This window comes from Xiphophorus hellerii, chromosome 12 (assembly GCF_003331165.1).
Source record: "Xiphophorus hellerii strain 12219 chromosome 12, Xiphophorus_hellerii-4.1, whole genome shotgun sequence".
Taxonomy (NCBI): domain Eukaryota; kingdom Metazoa; phylum Chordata; class Actinopteri; order Cyprinodontiformes; family Poeciliidae; genus Xiphophorus; species Xiphophorus hellerii.
In genome coordinates this window covers 33,360,571-33,382,159 of record NC_045683.1, presented here as the reverse complement: position 1 = coordinate 33,382,159, position 21,589 = coordinate 33,360,571, and the positions used below count along the sequence as shown (strand labels likewise).

The 21,589-nt window shown below is 39.3% G+C and overlaps 1 protein-coding gene and 1 long non-coding RNA gene across 3 annotated transcripts in view; both read right to left on the bottom strand.

Moving 5' to 3' along the window:
- The window catches only part of npr3 (natriuretic peptide receptor 3), a 107,847-nt gene that overhangs the window by 30,748 nt on the left and 55,510 nt on the right, over positions 1 to 21,589 (bottom strand). For both annotated transcript variants that reach the window (XM_032578880.1, XM_032578879.1), the window contains exons 3-4: positions 15,480 to 15,655; positions 2,137 to 2,272 (exon numbers count right to left, since the gene is read on the bottom strand). In XM_032578880.1, coding sequence (XP_032434771.1) covers positions 2,137 to 2,272; positions 15,480 to 15,655 — 312 coding nt within the window. The remainder of the gene's footprint in view (positions 1 to 2,136; positions 2,273 to 15,479; positions 15,656 to 21,589) is intronic.
- Positions 12,829 to 13,859, bottom strand: LOC116729958 (uncharacterized). Its single transcript, XR_004341222.1, has 4 exons — positions 13,730 to 13,859; positions 13,227 to 13,424; positions 12,965 to 13,102; positions 12,829 to 12,843 (listed from the first exon to the last, which is right to left on the bottom strand). It is a non-coding gene; the product is annotated as an uncharacterized LOC116729958 (long non-coding RNA).

Sequence of the window (21,589 nt, the reverse complement as noted above, 5' to 3'; positions counted from 1 at the left end):
TGCCACAAACTATCCTGTCGCAGATGAGATGGTCAGTAAGTTCAATGAAATTGCAGGTTTTAGCTTTTATTTTTAAATTGCTGATAAAAGACTCAATGCTCTCATCCTGTCTTTGATTTCTGGATGAAACTTGTGCCTCTCCATTGTTCTGTTGCATAAGGGGTTGCAAATTTCACAGAATTTCCATTTCAAACAGTCTGATTCTGCTGGTATGATGATGGCTCTATCCTCATCATGTAACAGCAGCAGAGTAGACAAACAAGCGCTCCCGCTCGATGCCATCTGGACCCATAATGTTGAAAAGAATATACTGTAAGCTGGCTTGTCATGGTGTGCAGCAGCAATAAAAATGCTGTACTCCCGTTCGAAAATGCGACAGTTTTCTGCCACATTCTCATTGAAAACCACAGGCTCCGGTCTGTGAAAACCATCATATCCAGGACATGTGCGCTCCAGGCAGCAGGCATAGACTGACGATGCAGGGCGAAAGAAAAAAAATCCGATGGAAGAGCAGAAATAAGGAGGAAAAAAGCCTTTGAGTGACAGTTTTACAATTTTTTCTGACACCATATAAATGCTTGCTCATTGTAATAAAAAGTAAGACAGACAGCCGGGAGAGAATTCACTGAAAAGGTGTCTTTAGTGATAAGCTGTTAGTTACAGAGCTAACAGCTTGCACATACCAAGTACCTCAGACCGAGGCGTTCCATGCATACTTGTACGGCAACTGCTGTAGGACAAAATAATCATTTCACAAATGATCTACTGATAATAAATGTCTGTGCTCCAACATTATTTGTGGGTTATAATTGCAAAATAAGCGAAATGGCATGCCAGCACTCCTAAGCATGACCGCACTTTAAGCCACCATCTTGAAAATTGACAAGAATACTTTTTGAGGAGCATCTGATAAAGAGGAAATACTATTCTTCTTTTGTGAAGAACCATATTTTGTACGATTCTTCACAAAATACCTACAACAATTGTCAAATGGCTAAAAATGGAAATTGCAAAGTCATTTATCCATGGAGGAGGATGGCCTGCAAAAAGATGCGATTCTCTCTCCATGACTCTTTTGTTACCTTTGCTTAAGGGTTTGATATGCATACTGAAGCAGGTTCGGTGTCGCCAGGGGATTTCCAGGTGGCCTGTGTATGTAAAGTGTGTGCAAATACCAATGTCCCCCAGCCACATGGCCACGCATCGACTGTTCAGCGTCAGATGAAGTATGGGAGAGCCTTAAGTCAGGTCTTCACACTTTTTGCACATTAACCAGAACACAGAAGTCGCTCCATCATTATGTCTTCTGAGGTGGAATATGAAGTAGTGTTTTACAACAGGTTTGGTTTACATACTATACCAAAGCAAAAAAAAAAGTTCATTCTTTCCATTGTGTTTAGTGAAGGTGAGCCTCATGCTACTTAGATAACACTATCTGGAGCCAGTGCACTCATTCAATGCCTACTACCTGCCATCAAGTGAAACATGATGTATCTTAGAAGATGATTCACTTTCCATAGAATTATTTAATATATATTGGATTTCATTTATATGAACACATTTTAACAGCTTCATAGTGATTGCACTTAAATAATCATTAAAATCAGCCCCTGTGTCTTTCTTAGGAATGCAACATTCACTAAATAAGATGTTATGCTGTTTCATATAAGTTGCAAACAAAAATGAGAGTAAAAGAACGACAATCAGTACTGTTAGTGTAGATTCCCTGTCATTAAGGGCATGATAATCATAATAGCTTAAATAGAAGGCAACTGGAAAAATAACCTCACATGTAAAATTCTTTTTCACTTCTGATCATGGCTAGAAGGCTCTTAAGAAATACTCAATCATAGCAATCATAATTCACAAGTGTGGATTTGCAAGTAGGAAAAAAGTCTCAAACACACTGCCAAGGAAACTCTTACTTGGTTTCAGAGAAAGAAAGTAAAATTTCTAGAATTGCCCAATCAAATTGCCTGACAAATATTTAATTGAAAAACTATAGAAAGACCTAAAGATCAGTGTGCAAATTCCTACATCCCAGGTGACTTGCAAAACATCAGAAGAACACTGTTAAAATAGAATTATGTATAAACTTATCAGCTTTATTGAAAGTTTAAGAGTAGTGTGCTTTACCTTCAAAAGTTCTGTTCCACATGTGTGAGGTTATCTCAGTACCGTTTGTCTTTGAGTATCCATTCTTCATGCCTTCATGTAACGCAATGGAATATAGCACCATGGCATCATGGAATCCTTCAACAAACATGTTAACCTGACAGGATAGAAGATGTGCTAAGTCAAAAACAGGAGATTACCTAAATAGATTAGTTTAAGACTTTATTTCAAATACTTAACTGCACTGGAAGTAAATACAGTAAAAATTGAAAATACAGCAATTATTATTGCAATTAGTGGAGCTCCTGGATTTTGTTCTGAGTTTATATTTGTCATCCATGTATGAACCTGTAAGAGTTGTTACTGCTGGGTAAGACAACAGCAAAGATCAAATAAGTTTCCATTTAACCAAGAACAAACATAACCTTAGCCTTCCTTTTAATGGAACCCTAACTGAAGACAGGAACCTGATGAATAATGTAAAGACACACAAAACAAGCACTCCAAATTATATTAGCCCACATGGGTGTTGGCCATATAATTCATGAAATCATGAAAAGGTTTATGTAGATCAGCAATTTCATTGAAAAAGTTAAACTTGTACACTATTTTCATTCATTACACACAGACTGATATATTTCAAATGTTTATTTTGTTTAAACCTCAAGTCCTAAACAGAGCCATAGGCATAACTTCCTGAAGGACTGGTGTGGACATGTTCCCACCAACTCTGGCATGAAAGAGACAGTCCCCACCAATATTTCCTGCCCCTTTCTTTCTTTATATACTTGCATCTGTGTCCGGCAGCAGCTGCTCGCTGTATTCGAAGCATTAACAGCCAGGTAATGCTTTTTAAAATTCCTTTGTAAAACGTAAATGGCAAGTCCGCTCATTGATCTTGTGGATTGGACATCACGTGACTTATTGAGCAAGCCCTGGCAGTGAGCCACATGCGCTGTTGCTTTGCATTGAGTCAGGAATATTGGTGGTTGGGGAAATGACACAATCAAGTAAAGAATCTGAGAAGGGAATGCAAAGTTTTGATATTAATTGTCAACACTAGCAAGATAGCAAGGTCCAAAGAGATCACACTTCACAGGTCAGTAAAAACCTTTATTGTGGTGTATACAATATACATATTTCACACCCGAATGTATACTTTTATTGTGAAGGGGAGAAGGTGAGGTTAGAAGACACCAACGGTTGTACTTCATTCTATTTTTGGTGTGGATTGGAAGACATTGAGAATAAAACAAGACTCAAATTATATTTTTGTCTTTTTCTGCTGACTTCCACATTCGTGTTCAGTCTATCCGCTCACCTGTACAAATACTTCCGCAGCACTCTTCCTGCCTTTCGCTCTGAACCAGCAGTTCCCAGAGGAGAAAGGATGCCATACTCCAGTCATCGCGCCAGTCATTTTAAGGATGCTTATTGGTCTCCCGAAAACAATGAAAACCCAGGCATTATCATCAATAAATAAAATCCCCATGGGCCGAACTTGAAAATTGAACATTATGCCGCTAACACTCAGCATTCGTCAACAACTCAGAGGCGGAAGTCAGAGCTCTGCGCAATGCAAGTAATGACCCGGCTGGAACACGGTGCGCAAAATAATAAAACATAAATTAATGAAGCTTCGAGGTAGGTAAATTTTTCTCGAGGAATTTTAATAATTGAGGTACTCAAATCATTCGAGGAATCTTTTCAGCCCTACATATTTATATTTCATATTCGTATTTTGTATGCATTTAAAGAACTGCATATAATTAAAATAAGCAAGAATATCTCTTATATCCATTTTATTTTAAGACATAAAGGGTTAATGTTGATTATTATTACTGAACTAATTAAATCCAAATTCAGTATCTCCGAAAATTAGAATATTATTTAAGAACAAAACAAAAAAAAGTTTAGTTTTTTTTAAAATGTTGGCCAACTGAAAAGTACTGCTTTTCACAGTATGGTAAAATGGTAAATGGACTGAACTTATATAGCGCTTTTCCAGTCATTTTTTGACCACTCAAAGCGCTTTACACTAGAGTCACATTCACCCAGTCGCGCTCACAAACACGCACACATTTATACACCGATACGCAGATCGGTAGGCAATTTTGGGGTTAAGTGCCTTGCCCAGAGGCACATCGACATGTGGCAGGAGGAAGCTGGAATCGAACCTACAACCTTCCGATCGCAAGATGACTACTCTACCAAAGAGCCACAGTCGCCCCCACAGTATGAGCATATACAGCACTCAGTAATTAGTTGGGCCCAGTGTTGTATAGTAACGAAGTAAAAACACTTCACTACTTTACTTAAGTATATTTTGGAGTACTTCATACTTTCCTCGAGTATGAAAATTTTTGATAACTTTCACTTTTACTTCACTATATTTCCGAACTTAATTGCATACTTTTACTCCGATATATTTTCAATGTGTGGTTTAGTTACTCGTTACAAAAAAGCGAGAGAGAGAAACGCAAGTGTTTTGACCCCACCTACTGATTAGCAAGTAGCAAGTAGGCTACCGAACAAAGTCGGTAGCCTACTTGCCTGGGCTTGTTCATCACCACCAATAGGATACACCTGTTTCGCTTCTCCCATTAAACACAAAGCAAGTCTCGCAATCAGCAGCAGCCACATGGAGGAGGAGACGGAGACCACAACGACTGCAACTACGTCGGACACGGCTCCAGGGGAACCACCAGCTGGTGATGAGAGCCCATGGCCTTATTTAAACACAATACACTCTTTCGTGGGTGTTAAAGATTCGTCGTACCGCATGCAGTGTATGTTATTCCTGCCCGAAGATGTGGAAATTCTATCTTACAAAAACTCCCCGTCCAACTTGAAGAAACACATCGAGGTAACTTCTTATGAAATGGTTATAATCCTCCTGTTTCAGTAACTATAGCTTGGTCACTAGGCACTATTGTGAAATCTTGAGCATAACGTTACCTGTATAAATTAACTTTGTTTGGCATTGTTTCAGTTCCACACGTGGTATATTTAGCTTAGGCCTAATGTTGACTGTAGCAGGCTACCTAGACTCCTCTGTTTAAGGGGGGACAGAAGCCATAGCGATAGCAATTTAGACTAAATTTAACGAATATAGGAAAGGCATGCAAGTTCAAAACCAGGTTTACAGATGCCAATAAGCTGCATTTCCCTCCCAATTTTTTTTTTCTTTTGCATAATGACCAGTTGTGTGCACCACCTACTGACTGTAGGATTGACTGATTCACTGATTTGTGAAGTAGAGTAATCGTAACAGCTCTTTTTCTTCATGTTGGCCGCATTTTCTGTACTATTTATTTTTCTCATTTTCAGCACTGACCTTACTTGAAGGGAAAACTTAAGGCTTACAAAAACTTTGTATTTTCTGTCCTGGAGGGTATACTAAGAAGCTGGTTCAGTTGTAAAGCAGGTTAAGTTAACCTTGTGCTATAGGTAAAGCACCTAATTTTCTTAACTAAATGATGCCTGCAGGTATATCTATTAGCAGGTTTAATTTTGCCTGCACTTGGTTGTGTACATTATTTTAAGTGTATTTGACAAGTTTACCAAAATATAAAAAATGTCATTCAAACTACATTTGCCTTGTTTTACTTTTTACTTGTACTTTTTATTACATTACTTGAGTACATCCATTTTTACAGCAATTTCCATACTTAAGTACAAAACGTTTCAGATACTTTAAGACTTTAACTCAAGTAACATTTCAGTCAGTGACTTGGACTTTTACCAAAGTCATATTTTGGAGAGGTACCTATACTTTTACTTGACTCTGAGATTTCAGTACTTTATACAACACTGGTTGGGCCTCCTTTTCCCCAGATTACTGCAGCAATGCAGCATGACATGGAGTCCATCAGTCTGTGGCACTGCTAAGGTGTTATGAGAGCCCAGGTTGCTCTGATAGTGACCTTCAGCTCTTCTGAATTGTTAAATCTGGAGTATCACATCTTCCTCTTCACAATACCCCATAGATTTCTTATAGGGTTAAGGTCATACGAGTTTGCTAGCTAATTAGCCCTTTCATGTATGAATTATGATCCAGTAAGTCAAGATTTTTTTTCCCAAAGTATTTCTGATTTTCCCAGGGCATAAAAATAAAGTAGGAAAAAAAAAATTGTAAATTACTTTTATTTTTTTTAGGATTTGTCTAAGTGTCTACTTAGGTGGACAACATGCGCTTACGTCTTTTCAATAAAATGCTGTATATTATAATGTGAATATATTTTGACATTAATTAACAGAATACATAAATATAGAACATTGTATTCAATTCTCATTCTAGTCTAATGTTCCTTACTATCTGATCCCTTAAGTCATTCAACCGCTTGATCTCATTTTAGTCTTATTTTTGCTCCTTCTCAAGCATTAAGATTTTATTATGGACATTTTTAATTTTATAAAACTAACATTGAATATAACACTTCAGCCATTCTGTTGTTTTCTGTAACATAACAGTACTGTATCTTCAGTTTCAGACTAATAAAAAGCAAGGCTATCTTGTATGGAAACACGCAAAGCACCCAGGTTGCAAACAACACATTGGATGCAGATGTATTTAGTTTTATCTGTGGGCTGGATCATTGCATGTTGATATTTTTGGTTGCAGTGAGGAAGGGCCAGTGTTCTCCAGACTTCGTGGGTCTCATGGGGTGTCTTAGACCAGTGGTGTCCAAAATCAGTCATGGAGTTGGCATCCTGCATATGTTAGTTCTCTCCCTGGTTCAACACACCTGGATCAAATGGTGGCTCATTAGAAGACCTCAGGAGAAATGCTGAGGAGGAAGTTACTACCACCAGGCAGAGAACTAGAACATGCAGGATGCCAGCCCTCAAGGGCCAACTTTGGACACCACTGCCTTAGACACCCGTCTGCGTTTCAACGATGATGGGATGTCACTGGTACTGTTGAGCGTGTCTGAATGGAATCCTCATTTATTAGCACACAAGCTACAGATTCCTTGAAATGTAAAAGATTCACCTTCTCCAAGAAGTGAAAAAACACTTAGTGTGATGTTAAGAAGAAGACCTGGGTCTGATGATCAATACATTCTTGACCTTGGGTATCTGAGGTATGACATGATTTCATATTTATTACTAGAAATGTCTTCACTTACTAATCTGTTAAGGCCAGAATTTATTTTCTTTTTTTAAAATGCATACAGGTTTGCATTCTGTAGGTTCTGCATTTCCAATTATTTCATGTCCTTCAACATCTTGATTTACCATAGTGATCAAAGGTTCTTCATCATCGTCATCTCCACTGTAGCTACAGCTACAATTGGCCAGTAATGTATAAAAACTTTACTTCTTAATTGTTACAATGGACATCAAGTTAAGAACTAACATATTTCTGTTTATTTACAGTCAAAATATTTGCTGGAAATATTACATATTGTAGATCTATAGTCAGAGTATTGATATCAATACCTGTCAAAATATTGTCACTGATGCATGACGTCCACTTTAGTGGACTGGTGACAGGTTGTTATTTAGAAAATACATCAGTAGTATAAATGTTTAGGGGTTTCTTGATGTCACAATAATTTTTTTTACCTACAAGAGTTTTCCACAGTAGGAGGGGGGACTGGATATTCCCGAGTTAGTCTGATATGCTTCCGTCTGCCATATCGGATTTAACAAAAAATTCTTGCACTTGCAATAGATGGACAGTAGTTGGCAGTGTATTGCCTGATGCACTAGTGTCCACTTTAGTGGTATGCATTTATAAAATAAAACTCCACAAGATACACAAGAAAATGGCTTTTAGATAGCTGTCCACTGTAGTGACCGCGATGCATGAAAGGGTTAAGAACATGGATACCATGGTCCTTAAACCAGGTACTGGTAGCCTCAGCACTGTGTGCGGGTGCCAAGTCCTGTTGGAAAGTGACATTTCCATCTCCATAAAGTTGGTCAGCAGCAGGAAGCATGAAGTGCTCTAAAACGTCCTGGAAGATGGGTGTATTGACCTTGGATCTCACTTTTTTCCTATCATATCTTTTCCTTCCTTTCACCTCTCTATGAATGTCTTTGGACATAGAGCTCTGAACAGTCAGCCTCTTTAGCAATGACCTTTTGTGACTTGACCACCTTGTGCAATGTGTTAATGGTCATTTTTTGGACAACTGTCAAGTCAGCAGTTTCCCCATGATTTTGTAGCCTACGGAACTAGGCACTGAGGGACCATTTAAAGGCCTTTGAAGGTGTTTTGAATTAATTAGCACTCGGTGTCTTCAATATTGAACCTTTTCACAATATTCAAATTTTCTAATATAAAATTTGGGTTTTTCATTAGTTGTCAATAATAATCATCAACATTAAACAAAATTAACATTTGAAATAAATCAGTCTGTGTGTAATGAATGAATATAACATACATGAATATGACATACAAATTTCCCTTTTTCAATGGAATAACTGATTTAAATAAACTTTTATGATATTTTAATTTTATGGCCAGTATTCAGTATATTGAAGTATTCCGTATCTGTTTATATCAAACACTAAGCATATTAAAATGATTAGAAAAATAACAAATTAAATATATGTAATTAAATAAACTTTAAGTATTCTGGAACAAGATATAAAGTCTCCAATGTCATTTCAGGATATGCAATCTTGATTTACTCCCCAACCTCAGTGAGTATTGGATAAGTATGATTGAGTTAAATGATCTAACATGATTGCCCGCTTCAACAATTATTGAGTTAGGTCATTACAGTTACAAGATGAGTGAGTGAGGGTGTGTGTGTGTGTAGGCGGGTGTGCGTGTGTGTGTGTGTGTACATTTTTAATCCCAGAGAGAAATTCTTTCAGTGCTTAAAAACCTTTCAGTGCTTTTTATCAACAACGGTATAATGCAATGAGGCAGATTCTGCTGGAGGTTATCATCTTCTCTGCCACTACATGCATTTTCAGCAAACTCAACAAATCAATACAATAAACTGTACACTGCTCCTTAAAGATGAGATTGCTGCAGGGTCAAATCAGTGACTCAATACAATAATCTGGGCTTCCTTAGATAGATAATGAACTGGACTTGACTGAACTTCAACTTCTAATTTAGTAAATTCAATTTAGTAAATTCAATGAAACTGCTGCTCTTTGCTGCAGCAGAGAATCAGAAAAGTACTCCCCATTATTCACCAAGACAAAAGTTTTGGCTCTCTGCTTGTGACATACTGTACCTCTTTAATGCATTCCAAGAAAACTTCCCCCAGGTTCATCAAGCCCTATGAAATCATTTCCACAGATGCTCATCTAACTCTCCATGCCACTATTAGCATTCACTCAACGTTCCTTGTTTCTCAGATCAAACCAGTCCATCCTTGGATGATGTTTTCAACAATTCATTGGTTGCCATCCATCTGACTTCTGGCTGCCTCCACTCTCCTCTTTGTCATCTTTATCTATTATCTATTAAATAATTTATTTATCTATTTATTTAGAGATTTGTCTTCCTGGGTACTTTTCTAAGTCCATGCTCCAGTCTTCTCATTTCAAGCATCCAGCATCTTCTGTCACTCTTCTCCAAGCCTCATTGCACCATCTGATCAACCATGAAGCCAAAGCCCTCCGATTCCATTTACTCCTCCCTGGCTTTCATCTATCTTTTCACCTCGATTTCACTTTCAGCTTGATTTCTCAGCGAAGAGAGGGAGAAGTTGTGAACGATTATGTAGATTTTCTGTGCTGTTCTAGAATTGTGCTCTGCCTGTAGTTTTAGCAATGGCAGCAGAGGAAGTGAACAAATCCTTTCAGTTTGTGTTGGCCACACTTCTAAATACTGAATTAACATTAACAGCTGCCTTGTTCAGCTCAGCATTTTTCTCCTCACTTTGGGGGATGGCTCTTTACAACGCAGGCAATTTCTGGTAAGCTTCATAGCATCAAACCAATGCAATACATACTGTACGTCTCATAGGTAATAATTGAACATAGTCCACGCCTCCAACAAGCAATCATTTCTCAAGAGCCAAGGATCCAGACTTTCTGTCTGAAGCAAACCGAAGAACAAGGGCCTGGTTTTGACCAGGACAGAATTAACAACAGTAATGGCAACATAACTGTTTGCTAATAGCAACTTGAAGTGTGACATTTTGGAACAACTAATTTTGTGCCTAATAGTATTTAAATTGTATTATAGTACAATTTAAAGTGTACCAAGTGTACTTTCATGTACTTTTTTGGAACAATTTAAGTTATACATAGTATACTTTAAGTATATAGTTTTTTATGTAATATAAACGTGCCTGATTAGTATATTTTGAGTGTACTATTTTTGTGATTGAATTACATTTAAAATATATTTAGAATATATTGTAAGTATATTGGCATTACATATTTCATATTTTAGTAGTGCAACCACAGTATTCTACAACTATACTTTTGTATTATAATTGCTAATGAAATACACTTTTTAGTTACTGTCAAGAAAACTGGCATGGGGTGTGAGATCTTTCCGGGTGCATGCAGAAAAGGTGCACGAAGGCCTGAGAGAAAATAAGCAGTCTTGTGGTTTGATTAAAAGTTAATTAAGTTGAATATGTATGAATACAATTGGTAACATGAATATAAGTAATCACTCAATAACTTTCTGCAAAGTATCTCTGATTAATGATCTGTGATGATTTAACTATGTAATGATTATGGTTGATGATTTATAATAAGTGAGAGATGTGATTAATTGTTAATGAATATCAAGTTGTGATGATTTGAAATCAATTCAAATGGGTTTAACACAGGTTGAATGTGTTTAATAAGTCGTAATAGATACTATAGTGAGTTATAGAAAAGAGAGGAATGCAGTACGTTAAAGTCAGCATGATGGGTGAAGCCCTGCTGACAGGAAGTGTCGCAAGCTGGGGAGAGACGGGACTTTCCAGAAAAACAAAGCAGAAGTTAAATAAAAAAATAGTAAACCAAGGTCCCACACACACAGATGGGGGAGACAAAGCAGAAGTTCAGAAAAAAAATAGTAAAGCAAACTCCACATACACACAAATGGACGTGAAAAGTATAAAAGAAGCCTGAAAAGAGGAAGCGATCGTTCTTGATCCGCGGCGTCGAAGGAGAGACAACATAGATAAGCAGATTGAGAGACAGCAGAGGTCCGCAGCTCGGAACCACGGGAAAGTCAAGACCCCGCGCCGCCAAGAAAAGGACAAGATCCGATTGCCACAGCCCCGGTTCCTGATTCTACCGTCGACCCTGCCTCCACCCAACAATCGCTAACGCTGCAACAGACTTGGAGAAAAGACAAAGGTCCCGGAGGGATAAAAGAGCTGGGTTTTCGAAGGATTTGGACCCGCACTGCTTTGCATCTATTCTAAGGAGGATTTTTCCATCTAAGGACAAAGACTCTGACCAAGACACGGGATATTTCTGTTGCCAAAGACCCATCTCCAACTGGGTGTGAGTTGAATCTGCTCCCTAAAAATCTATCTTAGAACCTGCGACATAAGGTAGGGAAAGGAGACAGGGTAGTATGATTGTACATGTAAATTCTATTACACTGTTTTTGAATTATATACAATTGATTATTGATTTGTATGTCGCATATCCCTGCTTAAGCGTGCTTAATAAATTCATACTATAAAATTCTAATGAGGTTGGTGGACATTGGAATTAATTGAGTCATTTGACTATTTTTCAGTTCTTTTAATTAAGGTAAAACTAATGTACATGATTCCAGTAAATAGGAGGCTTCATAATTTCCTTTGGTGAGAGTAAATAATGACCCTGGGACTTACATCTAAGTCACTAAATTTAATCTAGTCGGTTCCAAGAGCGAGTTATACATTAGAAAGCGAGCTACCGTTAACAGGAGCGGTTATTGGGATTATGCAGCTGCGAGGGCTACTCAGCTGATTGTTTCTTAACTGCAAAGGGTCGTAGCTTCTGGATCGAAGGTAGTTAGAGCTAGACGAATCGCTTTCGCTACCAGTTTAAATAGATTGTCTCTTATGGATCTCTCTCAGGGTAATACTCAGGTCCTAGAGACTTTCCGGACCTGTTAGACAGAGAACTGGTCAGTAGTCAGCCCAAGAGAGTTGTGAGGAAAGGGCGGGGCTGGCTATTGCGCAATAACAGACATTACTTAATGTCTTTTATTATTCTGCTTTGCCACTTTGTACATTACATGCTTCATACACACTACAGTACTGCAAACATATTAGGCTAAAAGAAAACAGAAGGATCAACTACAACACACTTTCCAACTAAAACAAATTACATTGTGTATTCAATATATTGACATTTTTCAAGAGTACATTGCCAACATACTATCACAGAATTGTACAAATTGTCAGTATATTCAAAGTTTATAGACAACATGCTTAAGAAAATTAGCACAATAAAACAATAGGTACACTTTAGAGGAAATGTGAAAATGATTCACTAAGGAGTATTGTTTTAATTTAATGTCACAGTATTCCAGTATTACGCCAGACAAACTGACATTTCTCCTTCCTAAGAACAGTGAGGATCAGCAGAACATTCCCATTCACTGGACCACTGCACTTTACAGAAACCTACAAAAAAGTACAATAGAGCAATTAAACAGAGAAAGCACTTGTATTTTAAAGAGTACAGAAAAACGGCAAAGAATGCAACAAAGAGCACAAAGTATGACTTACAATTTTAAGATGTTGTGGACTCGCTATGTATGTTTCTTCATCACAACTGATAATGATTGGGGGTCTTCTTTGCCTGTTTATGTTAAAAGTAGATAAATAGTCAGCAATATCATAAAATCAGTTGATGTTGGGAAGTTATGAAGTTGTTTTAAGTTATGAAGTTGTTTTAAGTGGATTTAAGGGAGACAAACTACCTTACAATCTTACCATCCATGATCTGAACACTCTGATCCTTGCATGGTGGTGAGGGGGGCTGGTGGTGCCCATCTCTAGCAGTCATCAGATGAGAGGCGGGGTTCACCCTGGACAGGTCACCAGTCCATCACAGGGCCCTGAAAGATAACAATGAATAAAATGTATGAACGAGAAATGGTAGATTAACGAGGGGAATAAATTCTGTCCAATTACTTTTTAAATCAAATCATGTTTATTAAGAACTTAGCGTTGGTTACATACCAGTTTTTGCTGTTAAAAATGTGGCCAGCTGCTCAGTGTAAAAAAACAAAGAGCCTTCCACCATGAAGACGATGTGGAGGTTCATCCTCAGAACTGGTTGGTGATCTGGTGGAGCCAGAGCCTCTTCTGAGACAGGAAAGTCTTTAGGTTTTCTAATTCTTGTTCACTGGCTTCCTCTTTCATCTTAATTTGCTTAGACTGCAAAAATATGTTGAAGATAAAAACAATGATGAGTTATAACAGCCTCACAATATCAAAGTCTCTTTCGCATAATGAGCTTAATTAAAACCAGGTTGAGTTTATGAAGAAGACTATATCAAGTTGCAACAAACAGCCTCCATGCAGTTATAACATGAAGTTGAATGATTGTTATAATAATAATCATAAAAATTACAATAAAACTGACAAAAGATCTATTTCTGAAACCAACATAAGTTTCTTTATATATGTACTGCACTGTTTATAATTAAACGAAGATAATTAGCATTTTTAAGCAAACTTACCACCAGCTAGCAACAACTTAGCAGCCTTTGTCCCTTCGGGTTTCTTTCGGGTTTCTTTCGGGTTCCTTTTGTGACCCACATTTCATTTCCATCCAGTTCTTGTCCGGTTGTGTTGTCGTCTAACTTGGACTAGGACGTCACGAGCTTGAGTTTACCAAAACTACTAACTGCTATCAAGGTCCTCTCTAATTTTAAGGCAATATTATGTCAGTAAAAATTATGAATTTGAACACCATCTGTTACCTTCACTGGCTTCGTGGCTGTTCTTTTTATGATGCTTGTCAAAAAAACTGAAAGTGTGCATTACCGCCACCATCTGGTCTGGAGTGTGAACTGGAGCTAATGCCGTTCACTAATAGATCTTACATTATACATCTGAAAATCAATTGGGTAAAGACAGCTTCTGTGTTTTAGTTAAACTGAAAACAACAGATCATATTCGGAGAGATGTAAAACTGAAGATACTTGCAACATTTAGTGTTAAGGACAAGTATTGTTTTTGTTTGTAGAACCTCTGTCACTAAACTGTCAATGTTTGATATTTTGAGGCATGAACACATTATTTACTTTGGTGAACAACATTACATCAAGTTCCACTATAAGGATTATTATTTTTTTATTCCTTGATATTTGAACAAAAATAGTAAAAGATCATTAGGGCACCTAAAAAGGCATACTTTATTAGCCTAAAGTATATACTGAGGGGTAATTTAAAACATACTAAAATTTCAGTGTATTTAGTTGTTTACTCTTCAAGTAAGCGTTAAGTGAATTTGAAAAAATTCTATTTTGAGCATATATTTTAAAATATACACAAAATTTCTTTAAAACCCATATTGTTTCACTTGAGCAAATACATATTTTGTTCCCTTAAAGTATACTTTTATTTCATATATTTCTTAAAAGTGTATTTTGATACAATTATATTTAAGGGTGTTTAAAGTTATGTCAAAATTGGTACAAGCATGCTTTTAGTATACTTTGTATATATTTATAGATAGTACACTTAATACTTAGTATACTTTAAAGGTACTTTCACAAATGTAAGTATATTTGAAATATATTAAAGTATATAATTTTTTCAGTAGGGTAAATAAAACCTATTATGATTGTTATTATAGCTTCAATGTATATTACCCCATAATACCCCAAGGTCATCCAAGTTTCAATGTAGATAACATAATAAGTACATGATCAATGAAACAAAGTCAAAGTTATCAATACATTTGTGCTACCAATCAAAAGATGACATGGAGTTACAATAGCTTGAAGAAATGCGTAGAAAGATCCCAAAGATGTTAAGAAAAGGAATCTCTCAATGTGATGGCTACAGTTATAGCCATACAGATGGAGTAATGTTCAATCATACAACTTGAGTAATAGGGTTAAATAAAAGAAACCCTAACCCTTTTTTTAAGTTCAACTTGTTCCTGACTGTCCTTTTTACTGCTCGGTCATCTGCCTCATTTCATCACCCTTAGACTGCATGCTATAGAACAGAGGCCAAAGACTAGTGAGCCACGATTAAAAAAAGCAAAGATCTTGGAGTATATCAGGAAGATGAATCCCAATAATCAATTTCTAAATTATTATCTTAAGTAGTAGAAACCTAATTGCCAAAAATGAGGACAAGGGGTAATCATCATTAAAATAATAAAACATTTTTACAAATTTTGTCATGACATGAGCATCAGTTGTATGTAAAAGAATGTGAACAATTGTTTTATTTGCAACAGGCAGAGATACATACATTTCCACAGTCATTGCAGTCGTGAAGGCCAAGTCCCTCTATGGATCTTTTCATCTCCATGGAGAAGTTCTCATACTCTGGCTTGACTGTTCTGAGTAGTGTCACTGTGTTTAGGGAGGCATAGGCTTGTCTGGCATCGTCGTCAAACTCATCCTCCCTCTTCCAAGAGCCATTGCCTGGAATGTTTAATGTTTAATTAATCACATTTTAATTGAAAACTCCCCCCTTTTGCAAAATTATTAGATAATTTGCAAAAATAATAATAATTTTGTAATTAAATTCTGAGCTCTTTTTTTTTTAAGTCAAGATGAGCTATTGGACATTGAACCCGTATGTCAGAAAGACATAGCTCAACAACAAATATATTTATTATTTTTAATCTATTATTTAAAGTTATTAAACCATCAGATTGGCACAAATTGCTACTATAATCTATGAAGCTTTCAAAGTGTTTCAGGAACCCCTGATCATTTATGGAACTCCTACTACTTCTTTAGAAACGTGGACTGTGGATGCTGACATTAGTATTTGGGACGTCTGTGCTGCAACATATTTAGCATTGAGATACTACTTAAGAATTGAATAGCCTTGGCCATTGGCCAACTCATTTTTGCACTACTTGGACACAACAGTAGTCTAGTCCAGGATTCCATTAGATCGTTTTTTTTATTTGAGGAAATAAAATAAAGCCCATGTAGAGGCTATGCTCTACTATTTTTGTGTCTTTTTTGATTTCTATTAAACCTCTTTGTAAAAATACAGAAGTGTATTGCTGTCACAAAGGAAAAAGAATATCAAACACTATCATGTTATAATGTGTATAAATGTGATACTGTACAAACATGACAATGTATTTTACAAAAGTGATAAGTATATTGTAGAATGCGCTGATTGAAGATTTTTTGAAAAACACAGAATACTGATATATCACGAAATATAACAAGAAATTCTCTGAGTTGGCAACAGTGGGGTGACTACTGTTAACTACAAAGGTGCAGACATGACCTGGTGTGCCAGTCTGTCAGTCAAACCTCTGTCATGGGAAAGCAGAAGAGGACAGTAGTTGATTTTTAGATCTTTGCTGACGTAGATTAGATCAGGGGATAAGATTGGCTTCACGTGTAAGATTCAGCTGATCACCCATCTCTCAAAATTAAGGAAATTGGCGTCAATAAGTCGGCTAGCCAATAAATCTGTGCACCCCTAGTATATTTTATAAAAGTGATAATTATTTTTAGGCATGTGCATGGTGCACATGATTTCTTTTTTCAATATTTTATTAATTTTTTTATTTTATCTTTAATTTTGCCTCCATGTTTTTAAGATACATGAGGCAAGGGCCTCCATGGTGAGAAGGAGGGGGATGGAACTACACCCTCTAACTATCAAATTATGGACAATTTCTTTTTTTTCAAAATACCCTTGTTTGTGAATATAAATGTAGGTCTGATGTTGAAGTTATAAAAATCGTTTTTATTTATTTTTGTAATTGTTCTTGTAATAGCAGGAGAAAGCCCCATCCTTGCCCCCCAACACAGAAATGGTTTAGCTGCAGAGAAAACGTCTGACATTCGCTACAGGCAGCTTGAGTCGGTCAAGTTCTCTTTTGTATAGGCTTCACCTATATATAAGTGGGTTTATCCCTTGTGCGTGCAGCGCAGCGCTGGAAAAATCTTAGTCCATGCCCACCTAATGGGTGGGTACCACCCCGGTCTGTATAAATAACTGTCAGACCGGATCCCATTTTTTTTCTTCAGTATAGCGATAGCAACTGTCTTAAGACCGAAGATGTCTTCTAATGGTATCATCTGTTGTCGCCCGTCTTTTCAGACAGGGTACATCATGTCTTCGATGGACACCAGACCTGCGAGGGATGCCTGGGACCCCAGTACGCCAACCTCACCCTAACGCCTCAGTCCTCTTGCCGCTCCTGTGCTCTCCTCCCGCTGAAGGAGAGGAGGCAGAGACTAGCCTTTCTCAAGGCTGGAGCTAGGAGGGATGATGGGCCCACCGAGTCAGGTCACCTTTCATGAGGTGATGCTGGCTGCATTGAGCAGGAATTGAAAGATTACGCCAGCAGAGAGGATGGTGGAGAGGGCGACAGCAACGAGGATGGCGGCAAGAACAACAGCTGTTCCAATGCTGCCTCCCAGCTGGGAAGCACTGCCATGGAAGAGAGGTGGCTGAGTGGGTGCTCAGTAAACACTGGGCTCTGTATGTCCAACTCTACCCCGCTCCCAGCTTTGGGCTCGCTCCTCCTCGAGCTACCTAGCTTGATCAAGGAGGTGGCTAGAGCTAAGGGGCTTCCCGTCCCCCAGCATCCTCCATCATGTTCAAACGATCTGGCGGGACGGTTTGGCTCCACCTCAAGTCGTCACCTGCACCCCATCTGGGCTCAGTTTCCTGCCATAAAGACGTACTTAGCTGAGATAGCAGCTGACCCCGTGAAGGTGAGGGCGCCTGTCTCCACCTATGCACCTATCACCAGGGTGGAGAGGTTCACGGAGCGGCGTTTTCCCTCTGTTCCCCCTGTGGATCTGGGCCTCGTTGACATGCTTGGGGCCAAGACATACAATTAGACCAGCGGCCTGTGCCCCCTTCTAAGCATGATCAACTGATTACCAGGTTCTCTGACCGGGTCCATCAGTGCTCCTATCAGATAACGGCAGCCAGAAATAATGCTGCTATGTTGGCATACGGCATCTCCAAGAGAGTGGAGGAAGCCGCCTTGCCAGAGGAGCTGAAGGACTCTCTCTGTAAGGTGGCTGACGCCATACTCAATCTGTGCACCACCTCATTGGTTTGTTCCTCACGGATTGCTGCCTGGGCCACTCTGATCCAGGGGACCACCTGGCTCTGCCTATCACCATCAATGGCTGAGAAGCTCCAGAAGGACCTGGAGTCCATCCTGGACTGGCCAGCCGCTGGGACCATGGAGCAGACAAGCTAGGAAATTACTAGCTGGGGGGAATGTGTGTGATAATGTGAAATGTTTTGAAATAAAACACAAACATTTCACTGAGAACAAAATTCTTTCAAGTTCCAACTCGCCTGTCAGATCAGCTGATCTCACAGCATTTCCCACACCGGCTCTAAACAGCTGTTTAGGAGGTGCCACAGCTCGGCGGTTTAAACACAGATTTTTTACTGTCTCAGTGGCAGTGGATAAGTCTGCCTCTTAGTCTGCCTAGTCTGAATCTAGGAGTGAATTCTGTGAACTGTCAGAGCCTACTGGGATTGCGACTGCCGCTTCGCACTCATCTCACCTTGTGAGTGGTGAAGGCTCATCATCTGTCCGGCCGCGGTCCATGCCAAAACTGCGTCTCAAGTACCTTGACTCTCCCTCAGGAAGCGCACAGGTTCGCCCTCGCTCTGCATGAGCAGCATGGAGGCTAACAGCCAGCCCTTTCTGCCTGAGCCCCCCCAGAGATTCTCCGAGGCAGGGGATGGCGGTAGGGGCTCTAACATGGCTGGAGTCCATGCAGACCATAGCACCTCACATAAATGCATGCCCACTTTCAGAATGGTACTCAGAGTGGCGGTGGACATGTTCCCTGGAGAGGTGGATGGGTCAACAGGGGTTACACACTGCAGTTTGGAACCAGCCCTCCTCCATTCAGGGGGATTGTTAAGATGGTCCTATCATCTCCAGAGCAGAACGCGATGGGGAGGAACATGTCTGTCTCAGGTGGTGGGAGCACAGTGGCCAGACCACATGTCTCTTGACATAAACGTTCTGGAGCTCCTCAACGTTGCTGATGGTGACTCAACACTTTGCTCTCTACAACAGAGTGGCAACAGCCTACATAAATCGCCAGGGAGGCATGCGCTCCACTCAGTTGTTAGACAGTGCCAGACAGCTGCTGTGTTATGTGTGAGTATACCTGCTCTCCATCAGAGCAGTATACATCCCTGACGTCTTGAACAGGAAAGCGGACATCATGTCCAGGGGCGGTTCTCGCCATGGGGATTAGAGACTCCATCCTGAGCTGATCGCTCAAATATGGAGCAGATTCAGCAGAGAGGCAGTGGACCTGTTCAGCACACGAGAGAATGCACAGTGCCAGCTGTGGTTCTTCCTGAACCCAAGGGAGGATCCACCATTAGTAGTGGACGCCTTCGCCCACAGCCCGTGGCCAAAAATGCTCCTTCATGCGTTTCCCCCATTTCTATTGATTCCACGGCTCCTGGACCGAGTTCCAGAGGAACAGCTGTCCTCTGGAACTGCGCTGGTGGCAACCGAGCGCAAAAACATGCCGCGGTTTCCCAGCCTGCAGCAGCTGCTGTCAGGTCGATCGTGGAAGCTGCCATGGAGGGAGGATGCACTCCTCCAGGCCAGGGGACCGATCAGGAGCCACCCAGAGATAGATGTCCCAGTGTCTCTGGGTCTGGTGGCTAAACAGACGCGCCTAGAGAAGCTCGGTCTCCCCCAGAACGTAGTGTGCACAATTCAGGGCGAACAAGCCGCTTCTTCCACAACATTATATACATCAAAGTGGTCAGCCTTTCAACGCTGGTGCGTGGGAGAGGGCGTGGAGCCTATTTCATGTCTTCTAGGCTGCGTGCTGTCATTTCTCCCTCAGCTGACAGAAATTTAGCTTTCAGCACCATTAAGACTGTCAAGAGAAGTGGAGTTTTGATGACTACACTGAGCCCTCTGTGACAACTGAGGATGAAGAATCTGCATCTTCACATCCCAGACGAACATCTTCTCTTTCCAGGGGATGAGGACGGCGAACTGCAGGAGGGTGATGGACTCCCAGCATGTGAAAGGTCTGACCTCGTGGAGGGGGTGTCAAGAAAATCCGAGCTCATCCCACTTCCCCATGCTGGAGATTTTAGTTTAACAGTAATAATAAATAAAGTTATCTTTAAAATGAATCACTCAAGTGACATCTAGGCCCAACAGTAGACTTAAGTGTCAATAAAATAAATCTGGTTGTGTGTGTTGTTTTTGTCTCATGCAAACTTTGCTTTAATTCTACTTTTTTCTATCTAATCATAAGAAATCATAGTCAGTCAGAGAGAGTCATTAAACAGGAAAAGCAGGTTTCCTGGAAAAAGAGGAAGTAAGTTTCCAGCCTGCAGATATATAAAAATAGCTGAGACTATTCCTTATTTTAAAGCATGAAAGTTTAAAGAATGAAATCTAAACATTTTGAGTAATTTGATAAGATTCAAAGTAAAATACTTATATTAATAATGGTTTACTTGTAATAATATTTACACGTACATTTGTGAGAACACTTACAAGAAAAACAAGTAACTGTAATTTTGGTATCAAATAATTAGAATCATGGATTATTCTTGGTTTCTTTTCAGAAAAACATCTGTAATAACTCACATTAAGATTATAATAAGTATAATTAATAAGTTATGGTTATAAAATCATAAATGAATGCTAAATCAGAGAAGCTAAAGAAAATAAATGTGATATAAATGTGATTTTGACATTAAACTTGAAATGGTGTAAAAAAGGTGTAACTGCAATTAAACATCACTGATATGTTGGAGGTAGATGGTAGGTGAAAGGTGAAAGGAAGGGAAAAAGGGGAACTAACAGGAGAGCAGAGCTGACCAATGCCTTATTTGGAAACAGGTTGTTGAACAACGTAAACGTTTCAGGGAAAAGGTCATGCAGGCAAGAGACATAGGAGGTTGAGCAACCCTGAGACATTAGCACAGACATCAGGAAATGTCTGTAAGACAGTGATGGATATGAGATCATCTGTCTAAGCAGACAGCCAATGAAAACGCACCAAAAGGTGGATAAACCCTATAAAAGGTGGGTGCAAAAGAGGAACCGTTCGTTGGATCCTCCGGGCAGCTTCGAGCCAAGATCGAGATGGACAAAGAACTCTGCAGCTGAAGAAGAGCCGGGGCCACAGAGCCGAAGACTGTGCTGCTCATGGGGACCAACCCGTCAGCCCCGCAACTTGTGGCTTCGAATCGCACTTCTCTCATCGGCTGGGTTCAGACCCCAAAGACAAAGATGAAGACAAAGACAAAGAAGAAGAACTGGTGCCTTTTTTCCTGCCAGCACCAAGTCCTGTGTGACCTCACCATCCATGCGGAGAAGAAGCTCATCAGACCTACAGAGATCCCGGCCT